This window comes from Myotis myotis, unplaced genomic scaffold (assembly GCF_014108235.1).
Source record: "Myotis myotis isolate mMyoMyo1 unplaced genomic scaffold, mMyoMyo1.p scaffold_m19_p_9, whole genome shotgun sequence".
NCBI classification, from domain to species: domain Eukaryota; kingdom Metazoa; phylum Chordata; class Mammalia; order Chiroptera; family Vespertilionidae; genus Myotis; species Myotis myotis.
The window spans coordinates 37116352-37142273 of NW_023416401.1; the positions used below are offsets into that span (position 1 = coordinate 37116352).

A 25922-nucleotide genomic window follows, 5' to 3' on the forward strand; every position below is an offset into this window, starting at 1 on the left:
AAATAGAAAAAACAAACAACATGAAAAGATCTGAAGCGATACATACCAAAGTATTAATGGTATTTATATCTGGGTAGAAAAGATATGGATACTCTTTATGTTCTTTTTGCTTATTTATGTTTTCTAATTCCCTAGAAACTATAATCCCTATACAATAAAACTATTTTCAATAAGGAAGTTTATAATGAACATCTAAGTAGTATTAAATACATTAGAAGGGTCCAAAAAGAAAAAATTCTCTAAGTTAACTAATTTGTAAAGATCACTAGCAAACAATCCAAAGGTAGGATAAAAACTTGCGAGTGATAAAGATGAAAAGAAATAATAAAGAAATGAAATTAAGAAGACAAACCATTTACTCATGCAGTTCAACTACACAAATTGGCAAGGTAAAAACAATTCAGAGGTCTATAGAAGAGGAAGAATTAATCAAAGTGAAGATTATACATGATATAGAGCAGTGGTTCCCAACGGTTTTTTTGCCATGACGCACCTAAGCAACTCTAAAATCCTGAGGCCCCCCGCTGTGATATATAATTCTTATTATTTAAAAAGTGAATTCCTATTCACGTGGTGGGAGTCTAAAAGGCCAATAACTTGGTCTAAACAAGCTTACAGAGAACATGGCATCCATGAAAGAGAAAAATAAAAGAACAGCTGAAGTACTGAGGAAGAAATCACTAAGAAATTTGTAAAAAAAAAAGAACAATAATATGAAATGATATGAAAAAATAGCAAATAAAGTTTCAAAACATATAATAGAGAACTGACATGCATAAATATGTCACAATATATATTAATATACTGTACAAGAGGCCCCTAGAACCATAAGAAATGCAAAAAATTCACTGTTAACTCATTCTCAAATTGCCCCACTTAAAAATCAAATTGCCCCCCTGTGGGGCATGTGCCCCACACTGGGAACCACTGAGATAGAAGAATGTGTAGAAACAAGATTTCTTATGAGTTGAGAGGGAATGAATTCTACAACTAGGTTAGTTTTAAAGGAGAGGTATCTTTACTCTGAAGTAAGATGACAGGTAGGGAAATAATTATATTGTAATGAAGAATTTGAAGCAAGGAAGCTAACAATGGCTTGTCACAGTCTCCTAAAAATTAGAATGAGATACTTTTTTAAAGTAAAGGAATGGGACAGGTAATCAGGGGATAAAGGAGAGTAATAGTTTAACAAAATTAGTATAAATGGAATACTTACGCAAAGGATTTTGTCCTTCACTTGCATAATACTCATACATGCCACTTTTAACCAGCGTGTCATAGTGAGGTAGGAATTCAATTCTTTCTTTCGTAGCCGTTAGTAGTAACTGGTCGACTGACTGTAGCAGATATAGAGTAACTCCATCTTTAACAGTTTCATCTGTAATCAAAAGGTAGTATCTTAAGTGCAAAGCTAGAATCAGAAACACATGAATTTATAATTTTAAAAATGCAAACTGTATCTATTCTATGAAGTATCTTTAAAGATGATACAGGCAAACCCCCAAACAATGGCACAATCTATAAATTCAGTTGTGTTTTGTTAAGAATATCAGTTAAATAGGCCCAAATACTTCCATGCATCTGAAACCCTCAATTTAGTAACTTAAATTATCACAGGAAATCAGATGATGAACTACATTTGAGTGTTATCAACATGAAAGGAGAAGAGTGGTTAAATTCAAAAGGAAATCAGGCATGAAAACCTGGCAGGTCTTGCCCAACAAGTGTGGCTCAGTGGTTGAGCGATAATCTATGAACCAGGAGGTTATGGTTCAATTCCTGGTCAGGACACGTGCTCGGTCCCAGTGTGGGGCATGATTGATGATTCTCTCTCATCCTTGATGCGTCTGTCTCTCTCTCCCTCTTCCTTCCTCTCTAGAAACAATAAAAATATATTAAAAAACAAACAAAAAAGCTGGCAGGTCTTAGAATTCAATTGGGTAAAAAAAGATAATGGAAGAACCCAATCCAATTAGGAGAATTAGCTTCTTAAGGGCCCACATGGAAGGCCTGTGGCTAGCTGTTGGGCAAGGTCTCATCTTCTGTAGCCATAAATGATGTCAACTATTTTTCTATTACCTTGCTTGAAAAATATGACTTCTGTATAAACTGTGAACTTATAGACAGTTTCCTCTCCACACCAACAAAGTAACCAAAATCATCAACAGTTTTTTGATGCTTATCTATGTAATCAAATAGCTATGTTCTACAATATACTAGAGCAGCAGTCGCCAACCTTTTGGATCTAACGGACCACCAGTGGTCCGAGGACCACCGGATGGCAACTGCTGTACTATAGCATATTAAATATAAAAGCATAAACTTAACATTGCTTACCAAAATTATCACTGGTAATTTCTTTCCTACTTGTTGTTGTAATAACAAATTTTTCCTCAGGTGAAATGCCAAGTGTCTGTCCAAAATAACATAAATAAAATGAATTATTACACAAAGGAAATAAATGCACCAATGAAGTTTTAAAAAATATGAAAATGCTAATAGTATATAATCTTGTGACAATTACTACATTTGTCTGTCATATTTTAAAATTTTGCCTTTTCATAATTAAGCACAAATCTATCTATAAATTATTTGCTTAACAAGGTTGTTTTTTCTGTTATTATATGCCAGCTAGGACGACAAGTGAATAATTGGGACATTTTAGAAAGGTTTCAACATCAGCAGACTCTTCCCAGACAAAAGACATTACTCTGAGTCAATATATAAGTAAACTTATTAACAAAACACATGTTCACTACATTAAATATTTAAATAGGTAAAATAAAAGTACTAGAAGAAAACAGAGGTTAACATTTTATTTTATAACACTGAGGAAAAAATAGCCATGCTATGCAGGTTACCTGTATTAAAGACTCATTATATCTATTAGAACCCTTCCCAAAAGAATAACTCTAAAATTTTAAGACAAATTATGCCGAAACCGGTTTGGCTCAGTGGACAGAGCGTCTGCCTGCGGACTGAAAGGTCCCAGGTTCGATTCCGGTCAAGGGCATGTACCTGGGTTGCGGGCACATCCCCAGTAGGAGATGTGCAGGAGGCAGCTGATCGATGTTACTCTCTCATCGATGTTTCTAACTCTCTATCTCTCTCCCTTCTTCTCTGTAAAAAAATCAATAAAATATATATTAAAAAATAAAATAAAATAAAATAAAATTTTAAGACAAATTATAAATTGGGGGATTAGGGGATTGGTTACAAGAAGAGACAGAGTTAGCATCCTTAGCAGAAAAAAAAAAAGGAAAAAAAGCTTTCATAAATCAAGATGAAAATCAGCAGAGAAAAAGAGTGAAAAAACATGAATACAAGAACTCACGAATATACAGCCAATGAACACATAAAAAACTAAAATTTCATGACAAAACAAAAAATGGGAATTAGAAAAGTGAGTTAATGGTTTCATTAAAATTTTACATATCTTTAAAATGAAAATACAAAGGTTCTTTATAAAATTAAACAACACCACAATGTACAAATAGAGAAAAGGCTGATTTCTGTTTCAGGTAATGATAGACTAGTTAATGTAGACCAACCTTACTATAGAAAACTACTAAAAAGTTCTAAACTAATAATACTCAAGAATTTAAAATCGCGACCCCTTTGGGGGTCGAACAACCCTTTCACACGGGTCGCCTAAGACCACTGGAAAACATATATATAATTACATATTGTTTTTGTGATTAATCACTATGCTTTAATTATGTTCAGTTTGTAACAATGAAAATACATACTGCATATCAGATATTTACATTACAATTCATAACAGTAGCAACATTACAGTTATGAAGTAGCAACGAAAATAATTTTATGGTTGGAGGTCACCACAACATGAGGAACTGTATTAAAGGATAAATTACACCATAAAAGAGCAGACAAACCCAGAATGTAAAATACTATTTTTAAAAAAACTACTTGATTTCTTCAACAGATCAATGTCAGGAAAAACTAAAAAGAGATTGGGGGAAGAGTTTTGCTCAAATATTTTAAATTGTAGAAGATTAAGAACAAAAAACCAAGTTCAATATGTGGACCCATTGGGATCCTGAATTAAACAAGTCAATATTAAAAAGGCATTATTGAGACAATGAGAGAAATCAATATATGGACTAAGCTATTAGATAATATTAAAAATGTTAATTTTGATGATGTGGTAATAGAAATGCCTGCTGAAGTACTTAGGAATAAAGTGAACTAAGACCTGGAATGTGATACAAAAGACAAAAATGATTCTAGTGTGGTAAATACTTGATAACTTTAATATGAGTGATGAGTATATTTAGGTTCATTTTATTTCTACTAGAGGCCCAGTGCACAAAATTCGTGCACTGGGGGGGGGGGGAGGGGGGGTCCCCTCAGCCTGGCCTGCGCCCTCTGTCAGTCCAGGACCCCTCGGCAGACATCCCTCTTGCAGTCTGGGACCCCTTGCTCCTTACTACTTGCCTGCTCGCTGTTCCTTATTAATCAGCTTTCTGCTCCTTAGCGCTGCCACGGAGGCCGGAGAGGCTCCTGCCACTGCTGCTGCGCTCACCAGCCATGAGCCCAGCTTCTGGCTGAGCAGCGCTCCCCCTGTGGGAACACACTGACCACCAGGGGGCAGCTCCTGCGTTGAGCATGTGCCCCCTGGTGATCAGTGCACATCATAGCGACTGGTTGTCTGCTGGGGTCCAACCCCAGCAGGTCCAGGGGTTCCCAAAGGTGTAGACGGAGTCGGCGAAGAAGGAATGACACGGAGACAGCGTTCAGTTGATCAGCAGCCTAGCCAGGATCTCTAGCCAGGATCTCCAGCCAAGTTCTGTTCAGGATCTCCAGCGAAGTTTGGTTCAGGATCTCCAGCGAAGTTCTGGTCAGGATCTCCAGCGAAGTTCTGGTCAGGATCTCCAGCCAGGTTCTGTGTCCATGTTCTCTTGCTAGGTTCTCCAGCCAGGTTCTGTCCAGGTTCTCCAGCCAGGTTCAGTCACCAGGTTCTAGTCAGGTTCTCTTGCCATGTTCTATCCAGGTTCTGTAGCCAGGTTCTGTCTCTAGGATCTTCAGCCAGGTTCTATCACTAGGTTCTGTCTCTAGGTTCTGAGGCCAGTTTCTGTTCAGGGTCTTTTGCCATGTTCTCTCCAGCGAAGTTCTTCTGTCTCTAGGTTCTGTGTAGGTTCTGTGTCTAGGTTCTGTTTCTAGGTTCTGTGTCCTGTTGTCTTGTTACATCTGTATTTATACCAGTTGATTCCAATCCTATCAATCTCTATTCCAAAGGTTAGGGCGTTTCTTATCTCCATTCCAAGGAGTAAAGATTATGTGGCTTAAGCATGATTGTTCATAGTTAAAGTGATTAATTACCCGCCTGGCACTTAGTTAAGGGGTTTTATTCCCTCCCTAACTTCAGGGGAAAATCCCTACCTGGGGAAACAACCTTTCTCAGAGAGGAGACCTTGGTTAAAACACATAGTGCCAAGAAGGTGAGCAAACATATTAAGAACAGTATGCCATATATGCCAGGTCCCTTGAAACAGCAAGGATGGACCGGCTCCCGGCAGTTGTCCTGATCGTTCTGCCATAACGGTGACTTAGGCTTTTATTATATAGACTAGAGGCCTGATGCACAAAGATTTGTGCAAGAATGGGCCTTCATTCCCCTGGCTGCCAGCACTACCTTCGCTCCGGCCCAGAGCCACCTTTCTGCCTTCCCATGCTGCCCAGAGGCCCAGAGTGGCTGGGGTGGTGCAGAACACCTGCGTCATAGCCATGGCAACGACGCAAACGCCCCACCCCATTTGGCGCTTACATATGCAAATTAACCCACCATCTTTGTTGGGCTAATTTGCATACTCATGCCTGATTGGCTGGTGGGCATCACATAGGTACAGTCAATTTGCATCTTTGTCTTTTATTAGATATATCTCTTTACATTATTTTTTGATTCCAGATATATCCTTCTCTCTCCATTTTTTTTTTTTATCTAAAACCTATCTTATCAGGTGTAAACTAGTCTTTCATGTATTTGCACTAACCTGGCTTTGATTACAAATATTCTTTCCCTCCCTTTCTCTGTATGAAAACAGGATAGTATGTTCTATTTGGGTGAGACTTTTAGTTAGGCTTTCTCACTTTTATTTTTTTTTAAATCCTCACCTGAGGATATTTTTTCCATTTTTTTTTTTTTTTTTAGAGAGTGGAGGGGAGGGAAGAAGGGATGGAAAGAGAAAGAGAAAGAGAAAGAGAAAGAGAAAGAGAAAGAGAAAGAGAAAGAGAGAGAAACATCGATGTGAGACATATCCATTGGTTGCCTCTCACAAGTGCCCAAACTGGGGCAGGGATCAAGCCTGCAAACATGGTACCTGCCCTTGACCAGGAATCGAACCTATGACCCTTCAGTCCATGGGCCGACACTCTAACCACAGAGCAAAACTGGCCAGGGCAATCACATCTTTTTCTGGATTAACTGTTAAAATATATGAATCTACCTTTAATGAGTAGTATAGAGTACATGCCTTCCATGTCTTTAGGTCAGCTTCAAAGTACCTGCTGCCCAACCTTTCCCCAAAGCTAATTTTAAGAAATATTTATGAGGAGCTAACTTGCAGTCCATAGACTCTTCAAATACTTTAAATTTCACCCATGGATTAAGTCAGTCAGAAACTATATAGTTCAATGCATTGCTCTGAAACTGCAAACTAGCCTTTAAGATTGTGCTATGGCTTTATATTTAGCTAGTGACCCAGTGCACCGATTCATGAACACTGAAAGGAAATTAATTAGAAAGTGGTCGGTGGGGCAGGACTGGGTGAGACAGGCTGGACACACCCTGGAACCAACCTTCTGCGATCCCTCCCTGGCCTCTGGGGTGGCACCGTGGCTCAAAAGGCGTCTGCGGAGTGAGCCAGGTCCCTCCAGCAGGTGGGGTCCCTTGGCCTGGCCTGTGGGGATGGGGCCAAAACCAGCTTTCCAACATCCCACAAGGGGTCCTGGAGTGCGAGAGGGCACTCTGCAAAGTTGCTGCTGTACAGGGTGTGGAACGCAAACGCAAACGTGCAATAAACCAAATTCGGGGCTGACAGTGCCCCAGTAACAACATAACACACGGCCGATGGTGGAATTGCGCAGCCCCACGAGGAATTGGGCTCCCTCCTCTCTGGTTTTGGGGTGCATCACCTGAGAACTGCAGCTTAGCAGCTCCTGAGTTGAGCGTCTGCCCCGGGGTGGTCAGTACGTATCACAGCGACCAGTTGGACGGAGGGACACTTAGCATATTAGTAGCCTTTTATGAAAATCGTGCACTCAGGGGGGTGCCTCAGCCTGGCCTGCACCCTCTCCCAGTCCAGGAATCCTCGGGGGATGTCCAACTGACACAGAGATGGGAGAGGCACCCACTACTGCCGCTGTGCTCGCCAGTGGTGAGCACGGCTTCTGACTGAGTGGCGCTCCCCCTGTGGGAGCACACTGACCACTAGAGGACAGCTCCTGTGTTGAGCGTTTGCCCCCTGGTGGTCAGTGCACATCATAGTGACCAGTTGTTCGCCATTCAATTTGCATATTAGCTTTTTATTAAGCAGAGGGAGGCCCCGCCCACCCGACCAGGGCTCCACAATCAATCACTGCGCAAAGGGTGGCCTGTGACTCCCTCTTTGGGGCAATCAATCGCAGAGCCCCACCATCAATCTCCCTGCAGAGGGTGGGCTGGGCCTCCCTCTGCGGGGAGATCATGGGGCGATGGCAAGGCCCCCCGACCAATTGCATCGCACCTGCCTTGGCTGGCCTGGTGCCAATGTGTGTCATGGTGTGGTCGTCCGGACAGACAGTCATTCTCTGCTCAGTCATTCGGTCGGTTTGCCTATTACACTTTTATTATTATAGATGGCTTTGTCCCTGACCAAACTCATACAAATCCCTGACCATACAGACCAGGAACACTTACTACATTTGAGTAATCTACCAAAATTTTGGTGGTAACTGGTTAAAGCAGTTTGTACTACCCTAAATAACACACAACCTACCTTGCACTAAAGGATAAGATAAGAAGCAGCCTTCCTATCTGTAAGGATGTTGTCCATTTAATCACGCAGGATTTGTGAGGAATCTAGGGAGAAATTTTACTCAAATTAAAGCTTTGCTACCCTAGCAGTGGGAATGTTTCTTTTTTATGGATAGTACGAATTTTCTATCACTTATCTTTCCTTCATCGTTTTGACCTCTAAGAAATTCAAAGCTGATTTCATAGCTCAGCATTAGTGTAATATATTATTAAATGAACATGCATTTATTAACCCTCCTCATTACTATTCTATTCTTTTCTACATCTATCTTCTTTTACTATTTTTCTTTTCATTTTATGGCGTTTTTAACATAATGTACCCTATGTTCAAAGTTTTTGATGGAAATAAGAGATTGATTCATTAACTAAACAGCTATAAACTATTAGGTAAGGCTCCTGTCCTCAAGGAGCATACAATATAAAAGAAAAGTACTATGGTATGTATAGCAAGTGCCACAGTAGGGTAACAAGGTATAGTAGGCAGGAGAGGAGGGTTTACATACATGGGATTTAATGTCTGGACACATTTAAGAACTACCCAAATGAGTCATTTTCTAATCTTTGATTCTGAAAGACCACAAAGGCTCAGGTGAGTCGATAGCTGCTTACCACAAGTCTAGGGGCTTCTTACAGACCTACTCTTTCCTCATTTTCCCTCTTGATTGCTCCCTTTTCCACAAGATGAGTTTTCCCCCGAATAATAATTTAGGATCCACAATACTTTCTAGCACTACAAAGTTATTGATTTAAGTTTTAATGAAAAATTTTAATTTAGTACACTATTTTGCCTCCCCTCCTAACAAAGAAACTGAAAGCTTTAGTTGATAGCGTGGGCATTGTTGAGGTCTAAACACAAAAACAAAGAAAAAAATACTACAAGCTTTAGAATAAAACATACCTAGATTCCAATCCCAGTTTCACTGCTTATCCTATGTAATAATAGACAAACATGGTAACTGACCGTACCTTTGCTATGCCTCCCATTGGCTAAACAGCAAGATATGCAAATTAACTGCCAACAAAGATGGCGGTTAATTTGCATACGTAGGCGTGAAGCGGTGGAGCAAAGACTGAAGGTGGCTCCGGCCGGAGCAGCAAAGGCTTGAAGGTGGCTCCAGCCGCAGCAGCAAAGGCTTGAAGGCGACTCTGGCCACAGCAGCGAAGATTGAAGGCGGCTCTCGCCAGAGCGAAGATCTGGGTCCCGGGTGCCAGAGGAAAACCGGTGCCAGCAGCCAGGGGAAGGGAAGGCCTATTGCACGAATCTTTTCGTGCAACAGGCTTCTAGTCCTATATAATAAAAGACTGATATGCAAATCGACGAAACGGCAGAATGACTGGTCGCTACAACACGCACTGACCACCAGGGGGCAGATGCTCAATGCAGAAGCTGTCCCCTGGTGTTCAGTGGCGGTGGGATCGCCGCCCAGCCAGAAGCCGGGATAACGGCCAGCGAGCACAGCAGCGGTGGCAGGAGCAGCGTTAAGGATGTCCAACTGCCGGCTTAGGCCTGTGGGCCTATGCCATCTGTCAGACATCCCCTGAGGACTCCCGGACTATGAGAGGGCGCAAGCCAGGCTGAGGGACAACCCCCCCCCCCGAGTGCACAAATTTCGTGCACCGGGCCTCTAGTTATTTATATAAACCTTGCACTTTAATTCAGTAATTTATTTCAGTGTCTTGTGTTTTTTGTATGTAATGGACATAACATTATGAGATTAGTTGGCATAATCTAATGATGCTTTAAAAAGTAAATTCTCAAAAATAAAAAAGTAAAGCTTGAAGATGGCTGCCGACAGGAAGGCAGACTGCAAGATAGTGTGTGAGTGAGAGAACGAAAGGAGAGTGTGTGGAATACGGAGAATGTAAATTTGTGGGTGAGTGATAGCTAACTCCAGGGGACTGTTGGAGACTGTCAGGCTGGGCTCCCCTGACCAGGCAGCCTCCACTGCTGCTGAAATCTCTCCCGGAGTGGCTGGCTCTGCTGCGGAGACCACGCCATCTTGAAGGGAAGAGTAGCTGTTATCTGAAGCATATACATCCTGGGACCCTGCAACCACCACCCAGGGACCAGCTACAAACCCAGGAACACCGGATCTCAAGCAGCACGAATATGTGGACTCGGACGAGCCCTGCTCCTCCTCACGGAAAGGTCAGATTTCGCCTAGGGAAAGGTGAGGTCTGCAATCCAGGTTGGAGAAACACGCACAGGGAAAGCCTGCACCCCACAAAGTCCATGGCCGTTGGGGCCAGCGTGATCCGCAAGTGTGGAATGGGGATCTGCAGGGCTGCTGGCAGAAGGGAACCCTAAAAATCATCCCAGAGCTGCTCTGGGCACAAAAAGGCAGTCTCGGATTTTACCAGTGTGCCAGGAGCTTAGTGCCAGGGGAAAAAGGATGTGCGGAAGAGACGTTTGGAGAATTGCGTACAGTGCTGGACGGTAAAAGTTGTGAGCTCACGCACTTACTCTGGCTCTTTTTTTCTCTTTAAATCCTTGATTTTGATTACTAAACCAAATACATAGGACCACCCAATTGGGGACACTCTCAGAGACTGCAGGGAAAAGTTCTTTTTGTGGAACCTGGGGATCAGAGCAGGGAGAAAAGATCAGGTAACTAGCTCTGGGGCACTCGATTCTCCCGAACCAGTATTAAGTGCGACAGGGAAAACAAAACCTAAATACTGGCTAGCGAGGACTTATAGCCCCGGAGGTCAATCCAGAAACACTGCCATCCAGGGGCTGAATCACAAATTGACTCTTCTGTAAACACAAATAAAGGCAGTATGGGAAACAAAGAAATATTGCCTGCTTTAAAATCAGGACTGTGGTTTACAACACGGAGGAGCAGTGTATCGCAGGGAACTTCAATACTATCCTGACTACCTGACAGGAAAAAGGCATGCTAAACAGAAGAGTAGAGGAAGTAAGTGACCTTCACTACTGCACATTTTTATTTTTCACCTTTTACTTAAGAAACTAATGTTTTTCTTTTTCTCACTTGATTTTACCCTTTTAATTATTAAATTTTTACTTTTAATTAGTATTATTACTACTATTTTATCCTTTTTAAAAAAGCTTCATTTTATTTTCTCTTTATTTTATTTTGGGATTAATGTTCTACATTTTATTTTCATTTTTCCTTTAGCATCATTTTACTCTATCTCAACTTTACCTTTATGCCAACACTCCACCCCTCACTTTTCCCCTTTTGTTGTTCTGTTCTCTTACCCTATTCTTGCATTAGATTTTCCCTATTCCTTCTTTTTACCACCTGTTAAAAATTCATCCTACTTATAAATCTAATTTCCGATTCCCTGCTCCAAGTCCATACACACCTCACTCTTCGCCTTCTTCACTATCAAAATTTTTTTCTCTCTTCCCTTTTTTTTGTTTTGTTTTTTATGTTATTGTTATTTTTGTTTTGTTTTTTTGTACTGTATTTTTGTTTTGTTTTGTTTTGCCTTGCTTTCTCTCTGTCCTATTGTTCTTGTTTGCTTGATTTTTGATTAGTTTTTTGGGTTTTTCTGCTTGTCTGTTTGTGAGATTGTTTCCCTTTTTATTGTTTTGTTTCTGTTTTGTTTTGATCTTTATTTTTTCCTTCTGTTTTTTCTCTCCTCGCTTGTTATTAGTTGTTGTTTGTAGTTTGCATTCATCTCTGGGTGTTTGTTGTTTGCCTTATTTGGGATTAGTTGTTGTTCTACTGGAGTTTTCTCCCCATATCAATAGTTTTTCCCCCCTTCTTTTTTATTGTCTTCCATCTCTCGCTTACTTTTTTTCCTTTTCTCAATATCATTTTTGCACTTTTTTTTTCTTTTCTTATCCCCTAATTCTTTCTTCTCAGGTGGTCACCTTTATTTGGGTTTATTAGTATCATGAATACATTTGTGTTCAGTGCCTTGTGCATTGTGCCTTGTTGTGTTGTATTTTATGCCTTTAAATCAACACAGGAGAGAAAGAGCTACATAACCAGACACCGGGAGAAGAGAGATCATGGGGAGACAAAGAAACAGCCCACAAACGAAATAAAGGAGGCATCACCAGAAAAGGAAGTAAACGAAAAGGAAGCAAGCAATATGTCAGAGAAAGAATTCAGAGAAATGGTCATAAGGTGGCTGAAAAGAATGGAAGACAAATTCAACAATATGTGTAAGAACCAAGAGGAAATGAAAAATGACATCGCTGCTATAAAGAATTCAATAGAAACCATCAACAGTAGATTAGAAGGAGCAGAGGACTGCATCAGTGAGCTAGAAGACAAGGTAGGAAAAAATACCCAAGCAGAGCAGGATCTAGGAAAAAAACTTAAAAAACAGGAGGAGAGCCTAAGGGAACTTTGGGACTACACGAAACGAAGCAACATCCGCATAACAGAGGTGCCAGAAGGAGAGGAAACCGAGCAAGGAATAGAAAACCTGTCTGAAGAAATAATGACAGGAAACTTCCCTGATACAGGGAAGAAAAAACTCATACAAATCCAAGAAGCTGACAGAGTCCCAAACAAAATGAACCCCAAAAGACCGACACCAAGGCACATTATAATTAAATTGGCAAACAAACACCAATGACAAAATAAGGATCTTAAAAGTGGCCAGAGAGAGACAAAAAGTTACCTACAAAGGATCCTCCATCAGACTAGCGACTGATTTGTCAACAGAAACGCATCAAGCAAGAAGGGAATGGAATGAAATACACAAAGTCATGCGAAGGAAGAGTCTGAATCCAAGAATACTGTACCCAGCAAGACTATTAATTAAAATTGAGGGTGAAATCAGGAGCTTCACAGACAAAAAAGGACTAAAGGAGTTTATTACCACCAAACCAGCAATGCAAGAAATGCTAAAGGGTCTGCTGTAAAAAGAAGAAATAGGAAAGGAAGAAGGAACACAGGTGTAAAGAATAAAAATGGCGATAAACAAGTACCTATCAATAATAACTTTAAATGTTAATGGATTAAATGCCCCAATCAAAAGAAATAGGGTAGCTGAGTAGACAAAAAAACATGACCCATATATCTGCTGTCTACAGGAAGCCCACCTCAGAAAAAAGGGCTCACACAGACTGATGGTGAAGGGATGGAAAAAGTTTTTCAGGAGAATGGAAATGAAAAAAAAGCTGGGGTAGCAATACTTATATCTGACAAATTAGATCTCAAAGTGAAGAACATAACAAGAGATAAGGAAGGCCACTTCATAATACTAAAGGGAGCAATCCAACAAGAAAATATAACTCTGGTAAACACATACACACCCAAAACAGGAGCACCCAAATAGATAAAAAAAAACAAAAAACAAACAAAAAAAAACACCTTTGGAGGATATCAAGGGAGAGACTGATAGTAATACAGTCATAGTAGGGGACTTTAATACCCCACTATCACCATTGGACAAATCCTCTAAACAAAAAATCAGCAAAGAAACATCAATCCTAAATGACCCACTAGACCAAATGGAATTAACTGACACCTTCAGAACATTTCACCCCAAAGCCATAGAATATACATTCTTCTCAAGTGCACAAAGGTCATTTTCAAAGACAGACCATATATTGAGTCACAGGCAAAGTCTCTTCAAATTCAAGAAGACAGAAATCATATCAAACACCATCTCAGATCACAATGGCATAAAACTAGAAATCAACTACAATAAAAACAATAAAAATAAAATCAAACACCTGGAGGCTAAATAGCATGCTATTAAACAATGACTGGGTTACCAGAGAGATCAAAGAAGAAATAAAAAGCATCATGGCAACAAACGACAATGAAAACACAACAATCCAAAAATCTATGGGACACAGTGAAAGCAGTCTTGAGAGGGAAGTTCATAGCTCTACAGGCCTGCCTCAAAAAACAAGAAACAATGGTAATAAATTAACCCTACAACTCAAAGAGTTAGAAAGAGAGCAACAAGAAAAGCCCAGTGTAAGCAGAAGGAAGGAAATAACAATCAGAGTGGAGATAAACGACATAGAGACAAAAAAAAAAAACTACAAAGGATCAACGAAACCAAGAGCTGGTTCTTTGAAAGGATAAACAAGATTGATGAACCTCTAGACAGGCTCACCAAGAAGCAAAGAGAGAGGACCCAAATAAACAAAATCAGAAATGAAAGAGGTGAAATAACACCTCTTTGTATTTTGATCCCACAAAAATACAAACGATTATGAAAACGAAAATGAAATTAAAGAGGTGAAATAACACCTCTGTATTTTGATCCCACAAAAATACAAACGATTATGAAAAAACACTATGAAAAACTCTATTCCAACAAAATTGACAACCTAGATGAAATGGACATAATCTTAGAAAAATACAAGCTCCCAAAACTCAACCAAGAAGAGTCAAAAAACCTGAATAGGTTGATAACTACCAAAGAAATTGAAACAGCGATCAAAAATCTTCCTGCAAACAAAAGTCCTGGTCCAGATCGCTTTACAGGGGAGTTCTACCAAGCATTCAAAGAACTAAAACCTATCCTCCTCAGACTATACCAAAAAATTCAAGAGGAAGGCACACTTCCAAGCTCTTTCTATGAAGCCAGCATTACCTAATCCCAAAACCAGATAAAAACACCACAAAAAAAGAGAACTACAGGCCAATATCCTTGATGAACATAGTTGCTAAAATCCTCAACAAAATCCTAGCAAATCGGATTCAGCAATACATTAGAAAGATCATACACCATGACCAAGTGGGATTTATTCCAGGGATGCAAGGATGGTTCAATATCCACAAATCAATAAATGTGATACATCACATAAACTGAGAGACAAAAATCACATAATCATATCAATTGATGCAGAAAAAGCATTTGACAAAATCCAATACCCTTTCTTGATAAAAACTCTCAGCAAAGTGGGAATAGAGGGATCACACCTCAACACAATAAAAGCCTTATATGACAAACCTACAGCAAACATCATACTTAATGGGCAAAAACTAAATCCATTTCCCCTAAGAACAGGAACAAGACAAGGATGCCCACTTTCACCACTCCTGTTCGACATAGTACTAGAAGTACTAGCCATAGCGATCAGACAATAAGAAAAAAGAAAAGGCATTCAAATTCGAAAAGAAGAAGTAAAACTGTACTTATTTGCAGATGACATGATATTATACATAGAAAACCCCAAAGACTCCATCAAAAAACTACTAGACCTAATAAATGAATTTGACAACGTAGCAGGATACAAAATTAACACCCAGAAATCTATGGCCTTTTTATACACCAATAATGAACTCACAGAAAAAGAAATGGAAAAAAAAAATTCCATTTACCATTGCACAAAAAAAATTAAGATACCTAGGAATATACTTAACCAAGGACGTAAAAGACCTGTACTCAGAAAATTACAGGACATTGAAAAAAAGAGACAGAGGAAGACATAAGCAAATGGAAGAACATACCATGTTCATGGATTGGTAGCATGAACATCATTAAAATGTCCATATTACCTAAAGCAATCTATAGATTCAATGCAATACCTATTAAAATACCAATGGCATATTTCAAAGATCTAGAACAAACTCTCCAAAAATTTATCTGGAATAAAAATAGACCCCAAATAGCCACAGCTATCCTGAGAAAGAACAAAGTTGGAGAGATCACAATACCAGACATCAAACTATATTACCAAGCCACGGTTCTCAAAACTGCCTGGTACTGGCACAAGAACAGACATATAGACCAATGGAACAGAATAGAGGGCCCAGAAATTGACCCAAGCCTTTATACTCAATTAATATTCGACAAAGGAGGCAAGAGCATACAATGGAGTCAAAACAGCCTCTTTAATAAATGGTGCTGGGAAATTCGGTCAGATACATGCAAAAAAATGAAACCAGATCACCAACTTACACCATACACAAAAACAAACTCAAATGGCTAAAGGACTTGAATGTAAGACGGGAAATCATAAAAATTCTACAAGACTCCATAGGCAGCAAAATTGCAGACATATGTCATAGCAATATCTTTACAGACACAGATCCTAGGGCAAGAGAGACTAAGGAGAAAATAAACAAATGGGATTACATCAAAATAAAAAGCTTCTGCACAACAAAAGAAACCAACAACAAAACAACAAGAAAGCCCACTGCATGGGAGAACATATTTGCCAATGTTATCTCCGTAAGGGTTTAATCTCCAACATTTATAGGGAACTCATACAACTCAACAAAGGAAAATAAACAATCCAATCAAAAAATGGGCAAAGGACCTAAATAGACTCTTTTCGAAAGAGGACACTCAGAAAGCCAAAAGACACATGAAAACATGCTCAAAGTCACTAAACATTGGAGAGATGCAAATCAAAGCAATGAGGTACCACCTCACACCTGTCAGAATGGCTATCATCAACAAATCAACAAATGACAAGTGCTGGAGAGGATGCGGAGATAAAGGAACCCTCCTTCACTGCTGGTGGGAATGCAGACTAGTGCAGCCATTGTGGAAAACAGTATGGTGTTTCCTCAAAAATTTTAAAATGGAACTGCCATTTGACCCAGTAATACCACTTCTAGGAATATATCCCAAGAAAACAGAAACATCAATCAGAAAGGATATATGCACCCCATGTTCATAGCAGCACAATTTACAATAGCTAAGATTTGGAAACAGCCTAAATGCCCATCAACAGATGAGTGGATTAGAAAACTATGGTACATCTACACAATGGAATACTACGCTGCTATAAAAAAAGGAATTCTTACCATTTGCAGCAGCATGGATGGAACTGGAGAGCATTATGCTAAGTGAAATAAGCCAGGCAGTGAAAGAAAAACACCACATGATCTCACTCACTCATGGACAATAAAGAACATTATAACCTGATGAACAAAAAGATAGATACAGAGGCAGAGAAGCATTGAACAGACTGTCAAATTACAGTGGAAAGCTGGGGAGTGTTGGGGGCCGGGGGTAGAGGTAAGAGATCAACTCAAGGACTTGTATGCATGCATATAAGCATAACCAATGGACAAAGACACTGGGGGGGCGGGGGGGTCAATGGGAAAAAAATAGGAGACATATGTACTACTATCTGTAATACTTTAAACAATAAAATTAAAGAAAAAAAGAAACCTTCTGGAGGAGGGAAAAGAGACTTTGCTTGGGGCAATGGGGCACACGATATCACGTGTACACGATGTTTTATTCAGTTGTACACTTAACCTATATGGTTTTACGAACCACTGTCACTCCAATAAATTCAAATAAATAAATAAATAAATAGAGAAAAAAAGAAATAATAAAGCTTTTTTTTTTCTTACTAGCTTTTCCTCTCACTGCTAATCAAATTTAACCTTTGGTCTAGCAGGAAAAAGTAAGAAGAAAGAGGTAAAGAATTAGTAAAAAAACAAAAAAAAACTTTTTCTTTATTTTCAACTTAAAATATTGAAGAAATGGAATAAATATATCTATTCTCTATAACAAAGAACTTTATTTGTAGCAGAGTTAGTATAACAGAAAGAATATGGACTTTGGGTTTGAATCCTAATTTAACTCTACTATCCATTTTCCCTAACTTAAGTCACCATCTCCAAAAGTGAGTTTCTACTCTGTAATAAGAAATTAGTAATACTTTTCCTATCTACCAGTTACTCAAACTTCTCACAGGGGAGAATTTATTTCTAGAGGAAAGGTAAATTAGTACAACCTATGTGAAAAGCAATTTAAAAATATGAATCAAGAACTTTAAAAAATGTTATGAACCCTTGATCCAGGAATTTCACTTCTAAGATTCTAAACCAGTGATTTTCAATCGGTGTGCCACAATAATTTTTAAAACATGCAATACCTGGCACTGACCTCTTTTCTTTTAGATTAACAAATAAAAGAAAAATGACTACAGCCAACACAATAGCAGTCCGCTGTGAATCAAAATTATACTTTTTTTTGTCAGATCGGCAAAAAACATAATACATTTTTTTGGTGTGCTGAAGAATTTTAGTAATTAGTTTATATGTGCCATGATGAAAATGGTTGAAAAATCACAGTTTTAAATTAAAGAAAGGTGTGAAAGACTATGTATTCAAAGATGTTTATCATAACATTACTTAAAACTTAAAGTAATGTAAATATCGACAAAAGGAGATTTCGTTACGTAAAGAGTAATACAAAACAGATCATTTCAAACTTTGATTATGGAGACTTACATTAAAATAGAAAGATAGTGACAACATTAAGTGAAAAAATAAACATGCATTACAGTTATTTTAAGAAATAAGGGTCTAGCCTGGCTGGAGTGGCTCAGTAGCTTGAGCATCCACCTATGAACCAGGAGGTCATGGTCCAATTCCCAGTCAGGGCACATGCCTGGGTTGTCGGCTCCATCCCGAGTGTGGGCATGCCAGTCAATGATTCCCTCATCATTGAGGTTTCTCTCTCTCTCTCTCTCTCTCTCTCTCTCTCTCTCTCTCTCTCTCTCTCTCTCCCCCCTCCCTTCCTCTTTGATATCAATAAAAATATATTTTTTAAAAATAAGGGTTCCAGCGGTTCTCAACCTGTGGGTCGCGACCCCTTTGGGGGTCGAATGACCCTTTCACAGGGGTCGCCTAAGACCATCAGAAAACACATATATAATTACATATTGTTTTTGTGATTAATCACTATACTTTAATTATGTTCAATTTGTAACAATGAAATTGGGGATCACCACAACACAAGGAACTGCATTAGGAAGGTTGAGAACCACTGGTTTAGACTTTTGGTGGTGAGCACACTATACAGATGATGTATTATAGAATGGTACACTTTTAACATATAATGTTATTATCCAATGTTACCCCAATAAGTTTAATAATTTTTTTTTAAAAAAAAAATGAGGGCTGAGGATACAAAGAAATAACCCCAAGTGCTAACAGTGGCTATAAATTTTACAGTGCGTAAAGGTTTACTTTTCCCCTCTGGGTTCCATATTTTCTTTATTGTGCTGATATTTTTGCAATAAAAAAATAACACAAAATGTTTCCTTTTGGTGGGATGGTTTTGAGTACAAAACACTCATCCAAAAAAAAGATACGCATTCTTTCACTCACTCTAAAAACACATGGGAGTCTTCCACATCACGGCACAGAATGAGCTTCCAAGTTCACACACTTTCTGCCGTCATTCCAATGTTCATCCTAACTCGGGCACTGAGTTAGGATGAACTGCAGCAGGCACAGTTCTCGACCCTGGGCAGACGGCCGTCAACAAGCCCAAGTCCTTGCCTCTCACGTCGCCTGCACGGTTTTTGATTTCAGTAACTCCAGCACTACATCTGCCCGCTCAGGTTAAAACCCTTTCACACCAGCTTCTCTTTCCTTGGTCGCTAAGAGCTCGTTCTAGCGTCCCAAGAACCCCCAGCGGTTCACGCCGGGCAGGGCACCCTCCCTCCTTTAAAGCTCAGGCGGCACGCCCCCTCCCCCCTGCAAAACACAGCACGGTTCAAGGTTGGTTTCCTCGCACGTCATTCGTTTTCAAAGCAAGTTCACACACACCCTTCCGCGGTGTCCTACAGCTGCCCACGGACACCCTCCGGGTGGGCCCAGGAAGTCCCGGGGACTAGGGTTCCGACGACCAGAAAGCCAGCCGCACCTGCGCGGCGACCGTCGGCCCGGGTTCCCGCCCCGGGAGGACCCCGCCGGCGCTCCTGACAGGCGGCCCGCGAAATTACCGTCTCATGTGAGGAACCTGAAGTCAATAGACTCCAGGAATTTCACAACTTTCAGCCATCGCCACACTCCTGACAGCCATCCGGGATAACTCTGCTCTCCTCTTTAAACAATAAAAGCTCCACACGAAAGAGACACGAGCGGAGTGCCGAGTTCGCCCGGCCCGAGGAAACCCGAGGTCTCAAACCCTGGGCAGCTAGGTCCCTGGGGCAGAGCGAGGCCCAACGGAGAGGCCGGGTCTGCCTTCCGAGGCCCCGGCGGGCGTCGACCCGAGGCTTCCTGCCGCTCAGCCACGGAGATGGCGGGCACCCGGGAGAGAGAAGCCGAAAGCCTCAGGGCCAGGGCCGGTGACAGGTTTATGGCCCTGAGCACGAAACTTGGGCTTCTCTTCTCGTCCCCCTCCCGACCCCAACTCGCCCTGCGCATCCCTCCGCGGCCCGCCGCGTACCTGGCGCACCAAGGCGCGGAATCCCGCGTAGTCCGAGCGCTCCCCGACCTGCACCACCCGGTCGCCCTGCTCCGACTCCTTCTTGCGCCGGTCGAACAAGTACACCTTCCTGCAGCGGTCGCCTCGGCCGCCCCTTCCAGTCCCCGCCGAGGGCCCGCCGCCGCCCGCCGCTGCCATATTGGGGGAAAGAAGGAAAAAACAGCCGCGCCGGCGCCGACGGCCGCCGCGCCCAGGGCCCAGACACAGGCTCCGCGCGGCGCCTTCAGCTCCGGTCCCCCGGGCGCGAGGTCTCCCCCTCGGCGCCCAGCAGCTCCTCCCTCCGCGGCGGTGGCCGAAGAGCGGCGAGCGCGGGGTCCGGCCGGGAACCGATTCAAACAAACTCTTGCCTGGACCCCACGTCACTTCCGCGGCCAGCGGCTCCCGGGGCGGCGGGGGCGCGCGGCGCGCTGTTCGCAGGGCCCGGACCCGCGCCTGCGGCCGCCCACGACAGTCCCGTAGCGGGAACCGAAACCAGGGCCGCGGCCGAGGCCTGTGCCACCGAAGGAAGAGGAGCCTCCTGCGTCCCCGAGGGGGCGGGGCCAATCCGGCGCCGCGCGGTGTGGGCGGGGCCTCGGCGCCGGGCCCGCCCCTTCGCCTCGCGAAGTTGGAGGGAAGCGCGCGGCGGGCCCTTCGCGGGCGCCTGAGCTGTGGGGGGCGAACCCGTAGCGGAGGCGGGAGGGCCTGTCCCGGGAGGGGTGGGGGAGGCTTCCGAGGACTATGTTCTCTCGACCGAGAGGGTCCTGGTATCTTCCCGCCTCGCCAAGGACCGGACCGAACCTGCCGGGCTTCGAGCTCTCGGCGAGGCGCAGGCTGTGCCCAGGGCGGTCGGTCCCGTTCAGGCAGCGGCGGGAGGCATCTGGCCCGCAGGCCTCACGGGGTGAGACTTTCCCCGCAGCGAGCACGTGCGTTTCCACGGGGAGAAACATGCCAGGATACCCGGTGCCACCTTTTCCGTCTCATGTCCTAATGGTTCGACGTGGGCTCCAGTGTGGCCACCGGGCCAAGCTGGTGGTTCTGACAGGTCCAGAGGTTCTGTGACCCGGGCGGTCTCCTTCCGTGGCCTCCGAGGCGGGAGCACCGACGACGACGACGATGGGGTGCAGGTCGCTGGAGCATCTCCGCATCCGAATCTTCTTTTTTGTTGTTTTTGGTTGTTGTTTTGCTTTATTTTATTGTTTTCCCTTTATTAATTAAGATATTACAAATGTGTCCTTACCCGCCCCCCTCCCCAGCCGAATCTTCTTACCACCCGCCTCGCCTCCACCGCTGCTGCCATGTTGCTGAAAATTGCGAATGAGAACATCTGTGCCGAAGAGTTATGCGGGTTAAATTAGACAAAATGTTTAACATGTAGGACACTTGAAGTAAAAGCCTTTGTGTTTCATTAAAGATCCTTATTGTGGGCCGTGTAGTGCCCGAACTCAAAAACAAAGAATACCGTCATTGCTGGGGGGGGGGGGGGGGGTGTCTAGGTTTCAACCATTTACTCTGCAATTCTTGAAAATACGTAATGAATATGTTGTACTTCAGAAGAAGATGTGTATTCACTAAGCCCAAGGAGTAGCAGGCGGGGGGGATTTTTCAATTCTCCAAAGTAAATTTTTGGGTTACATTTAGTACATAGGGTACCCCCCAAAAAAGGTATATACACTTCGGATGATTATGAAGCCAGTGTTTATTACCATACAGATCATTTACAAAATTTAGAGGAATCTACAGAAATGAATATTTTTTTTTTGTCCATGTCTGTTTTCAAACTGACGACCATTCTAGTTCAGGCACTGCTGCTGACAGGAAGCAATGGAATCGCAAACATCCAGAATCATTTCGTTGGGTATCTGTGCGCCTCAATTCATTAACTGTTGACAGGTTTTGTACTGTAAACTTTATCTTTTCTGTATCTCCATTAAAAAAAAAAAAGTCTAGTGGATAAATTTTCTTTGTTCAAAGCTTAGTCTGACTTCATCCATTATTACAAATCAGCTAAACCTGAAAAGGAGTGAAAATTAAATGTATACGCACTTTGAATAATTACAAAGGCAGTGTCGGTGCTTCAACTGTGTTTTCAAACCTCCAGTAGCATTTTAGGATGAATTTCCTTTGTTCAAAGTTTAGTCTGGCCGAAACCGGTTTGGCTCAGTGGATAGAGCGTCGGCCTGCGGACTGAAAGGTCCCAGGTTCGATTCCGGTCAAGGGCATGTACCTGGGTTGCGGGCACATCCCCGGTGGGGGATGTGCAGGAGGCAGCTGGTCGATGTTTCTCTCTCATTGATGTTTCTGACTCTCTATCTCTCTCCCTTCCTCTCTGTAAAAAATCAATAAAAAATAAAAAAATTAAAAAAAAAAGTTTAGTCTGGCTGAAAAGAAACATCAATTGAGCTATCAGTAATTAAAGTGTGTATACATGTTTTGGGGACACCCTGTAATTTCTGTCTTACTAGTTTGCCAAAATCTTCATGGTTAATGATATGGATAGACTCATATCGCTAGTTAGAAATCTAGATTTGCTTGTCCACATGGAGGTGTTCCAGAATCATGGTGTGCGTGTGTGTGGCTAGACATAAAAGATTACAGGTAGAACACAGTTGGAAAAAAAGTGCGAAGAGATGTGTTTGGGGGAGCATAAGTAATAGGGCTGGAAGTGGGGAGAATGGAACAGCGGATTTTGGAAGAAAAAATTGGGAAGAGTCAAGTTGTGGCCAAATGCCATTCCTTGTTCTTGAAGGGGGACTGTTTGGGGAGACAAAGATCAAAGTAACCCTCAACCCTGTGGGATTTCTTTGACATCTCATGTCTTACCTTTCAAATTCACGTGAACTTATCATTCTATTCCATTATATAATGATGTTTGATTTTAATGACCCAAGAAAAATACAAATTGTTTTTCTAAATCTTATTTAATGGATAAAGTGAATTGCTTTTTGATTTCATCAAATTGGGATTAGGGCTGGAAATTCATCAGCAAGGCTATATCTCATTCCTATGTAATACCAAATTATACAAATACATAAATACAAACAAATTATTTTCTTGTCTTTAGAAGATATTTAAGTATAATCGCTCGGAGGAGAGAGATCCAAAATACTACCAGAGAAGTGTACTACAATAATATGGGCAACTATTGATGAAAACACTGATACCTATCTTCTTGTTGGGAGGTTAAATCTGAATCTATAATAATAAAAGCATAATATGCTAATTAGATCAGATGACCTTCTGGACTAAGCCTTGGAGCCGCAGGGCCCGAGGCCGAGGCTGAGGCAGCTGCCGTGGCAGTGGGAGCTGAGCCTCTTGCATGAATTTCGTGCATTGAACCTCTAGTACTTATATAATAGTATGGCAGTCTGAGACATCCTTAGAATCATTTGCCAGTCACTTTTGTTCTCAGAAAGTAACTCCTCAAATAGTTTTTTTTCAATAGAGAAAGATGAGTTTGCTCTTTAATTTGCATCACAAAGAGTTGATTTTTATGTATGATACTGAAAAGAAATCCAGTTTCATTTTTAAATAAATAATTGTCAGAGCCTCATTTATTAAGTAGTCCATTTTTTCCCTGCTATATTTTGTGTAACTTTTTTCATATACCAAGTTTCTACAAATGCATGTTTCTCTGTTCCTGGGTTTTATAGTTTGTTCTATTGGTAAACTTTTTCCCTCTCTGCTAATACTGCACCACCTTAATTATGTAACTTTATTATCTAACTTATAAAGCAAACCACCTCACCTTATTCTTCATAAGTGTAATGTAGTTGGTTTTTAAGTGTCAAAAATGATGACTACTTCCTCTTTTTGTTCAGTGTTTTCTCACTTAAGAGACACTTGAGATGTGGCCACCAGCATTTCCGTAATAGCAAAACCCATAATTTAATCAGGAACTGAGTACACAGGGTGGAGCAAAAGTATGGGAACACAGAGTTTATTAATTATTGCATCATTTTCCATATAAACAACTAGAAACCTACTTTTCCCCTCACCCTGTAAATTGTGGGTGAAGGTACTTATCAAACTGTTCTTTGCAGTAAAACTATTTGATGCCCAAAAGGACTATTTTTGTCTTCCAGGCCATCATTTTGTGCACTAATCCAGAAAGAAATGGAAAGACCTTAAAGATGTGCATTTGCCAATATGATATTTTTTGTGTGTAAGTCTTTTATAGTTGCAGTAGAAAAAAAAATAAATTCTGGGGAAATTCAATATTTTGACTAGCATAAGTGAATTCAAATGAAATTATAACACTATCTTCATGCTGGTGAATGAAGATAGGTGATTATTCTGTCCTTCTAGGCTCCTTTCAGATATTTTCATTCCCTCAACAAATATTCATTGATTAACCATTAGAAGCCAGGCCTGTGACAAATTTAGTGGGATACTTATTAATTTAGCTGAACATGTGATTATTGTGCATCTACTATATGCAATGGTGTCCTGCAAGGTAAAATTAATGTTTTGAAATGGACAAATAAGAAACCTAAACTCAAGGAAGTTAAACTGATTTGTAGTCTCTGAAGCAATGGTAGAGAATGTCTAATGCCATCTCTTCACAGTTTTTTTTTTTTTAAAAAAGAAGGGTCTATTGAAGATTTTTAGTGACTCTCCAAGTTTAAGAAATAGTTTAGAGCAAAGGCTAAAATTTTGGTTATTTTCAATCAAGGGGGTAATGGCTGCACGTTGACTAGCTGTTTTGCCATTATTTTGAAACAGTGGTTGCCATATGGGGTCATAGGGTCTGAGAAACCTAGATAGATACAGGTATTTAAAAAATAGCATATAACTATTAAAGAATTAAATCTAATAACAATAAGATATCATTTTGATACTAGAAATAGTAATTTGTAAATGAAGTTTGGGTATGTATTCATAAAAGTCTAGGAGCTCTTCATTTCTGGAAACATTGCATTGTATAACTATTTCAGAGTTCTGCAAAACTTGTATGAGGTCCTAACCAGTTTGGCTCAGTGGCTAGAGTGTCAGCCCAGGAACTGAATCAGCCCAGGTTTGATTCTGGTCACGGGCACATGTCTGAGTTGCGGGCTTGATCCCCAGTAGGGGGTGTGCAGGAGGCAGCCAATCAGTGATTCCCTCTCATCATTGATGTTTCTGTCTCTCTCTCCCTCTCCATTCCTCTCTGAAATCAATAAAAAAATATATATTTTTTTAAAAAGTTGTATGGGGATATATTTTCTATGTAAATTAATAACAGTAAAATACTGAAAAGTTCAAGTCCTATACATTCTTGACTTTATACAGAGTTTATACATGCATGTGACAAAACTTTTAAAGATGAGTAAAATTGGAAACTACCCCCCCCCAAAAAAAAAAAATCCTGAAAGTAAAATTAGCCCTCTGAAATAGAATTATGTGCTATTTTATCCTGTGACTTCTCCATCCCCTCATACCTCAAATTGAGAAGCATGGCTAGTGGCAGTCAGAAACAATAGAAAAATTTTATACATGTGAGTGGCATAATTAGATGTGTTCTAAAAATATAACTGTGGCAACAGTGTTAATGAAGGACATCATTTTGTACAGACACTATTATGAACAGATTATAGTTTATTTAGATGATAAATAAAGTGACAGTTATTAAAGGTCATATATCAATCATTCATTCACCAAATGGTCATTGGTGTGCCAATTAGATAGTAAGGATGCAAGTCAGCCTCTATCTTCATGGTGCTCATATTTTATTGAGTGAGACAAACAATTTAGCAATTAAATATACAGAATGTCAGGTGGTGATTAATGTGCT

At 41.0% G+C, this 25922-nt stretch overlaps 1 protein-coding gene across 11 annotated transcripts in view; it reads right to left on the reverse strand.

Moving 5' to 3' along the window:
- Positions 1-20688, reverse strand: part of SMCHD1 (structural maintenance of chromosomes flexible hinge domain containing 1) — a 152830-nt gene extending 132142 nt beyond the window's left edge. For 5 of the 11 annotated variants that reach the window (XR_004970095.1, XR_004970094.1, XR_004970096.1 and 2 more), the window contains exons 1-3: positions 20135-20686; positions 2338-2413; positions 1217-1378 (exon numbers count right to left, since the gene is read on the reverse strand). Coding sequence is in view for 8 of the 11 variants with exons in the window: in XM_036323408.1 (XP_036179301.1) it covers positions 1217-1378; positions 2338-2413; positions 20135-20311 (415 nt within the window). In the remaining 3 variants the exon portion in view is untranslated. Of the gene's footprint in view, positions 1-1216; positions 1379-2337; positions 2414-7997; positions 8055-20134 lie in introns of those variants that run through there. The other 6 variants (XM_036323404.1, XM_036323402.1, XM_036323401.1 and 3 more) reach the window with 3 other exon arrangements.
- Positions 20689-25922: the final 5234 nt, after the last annotated feature.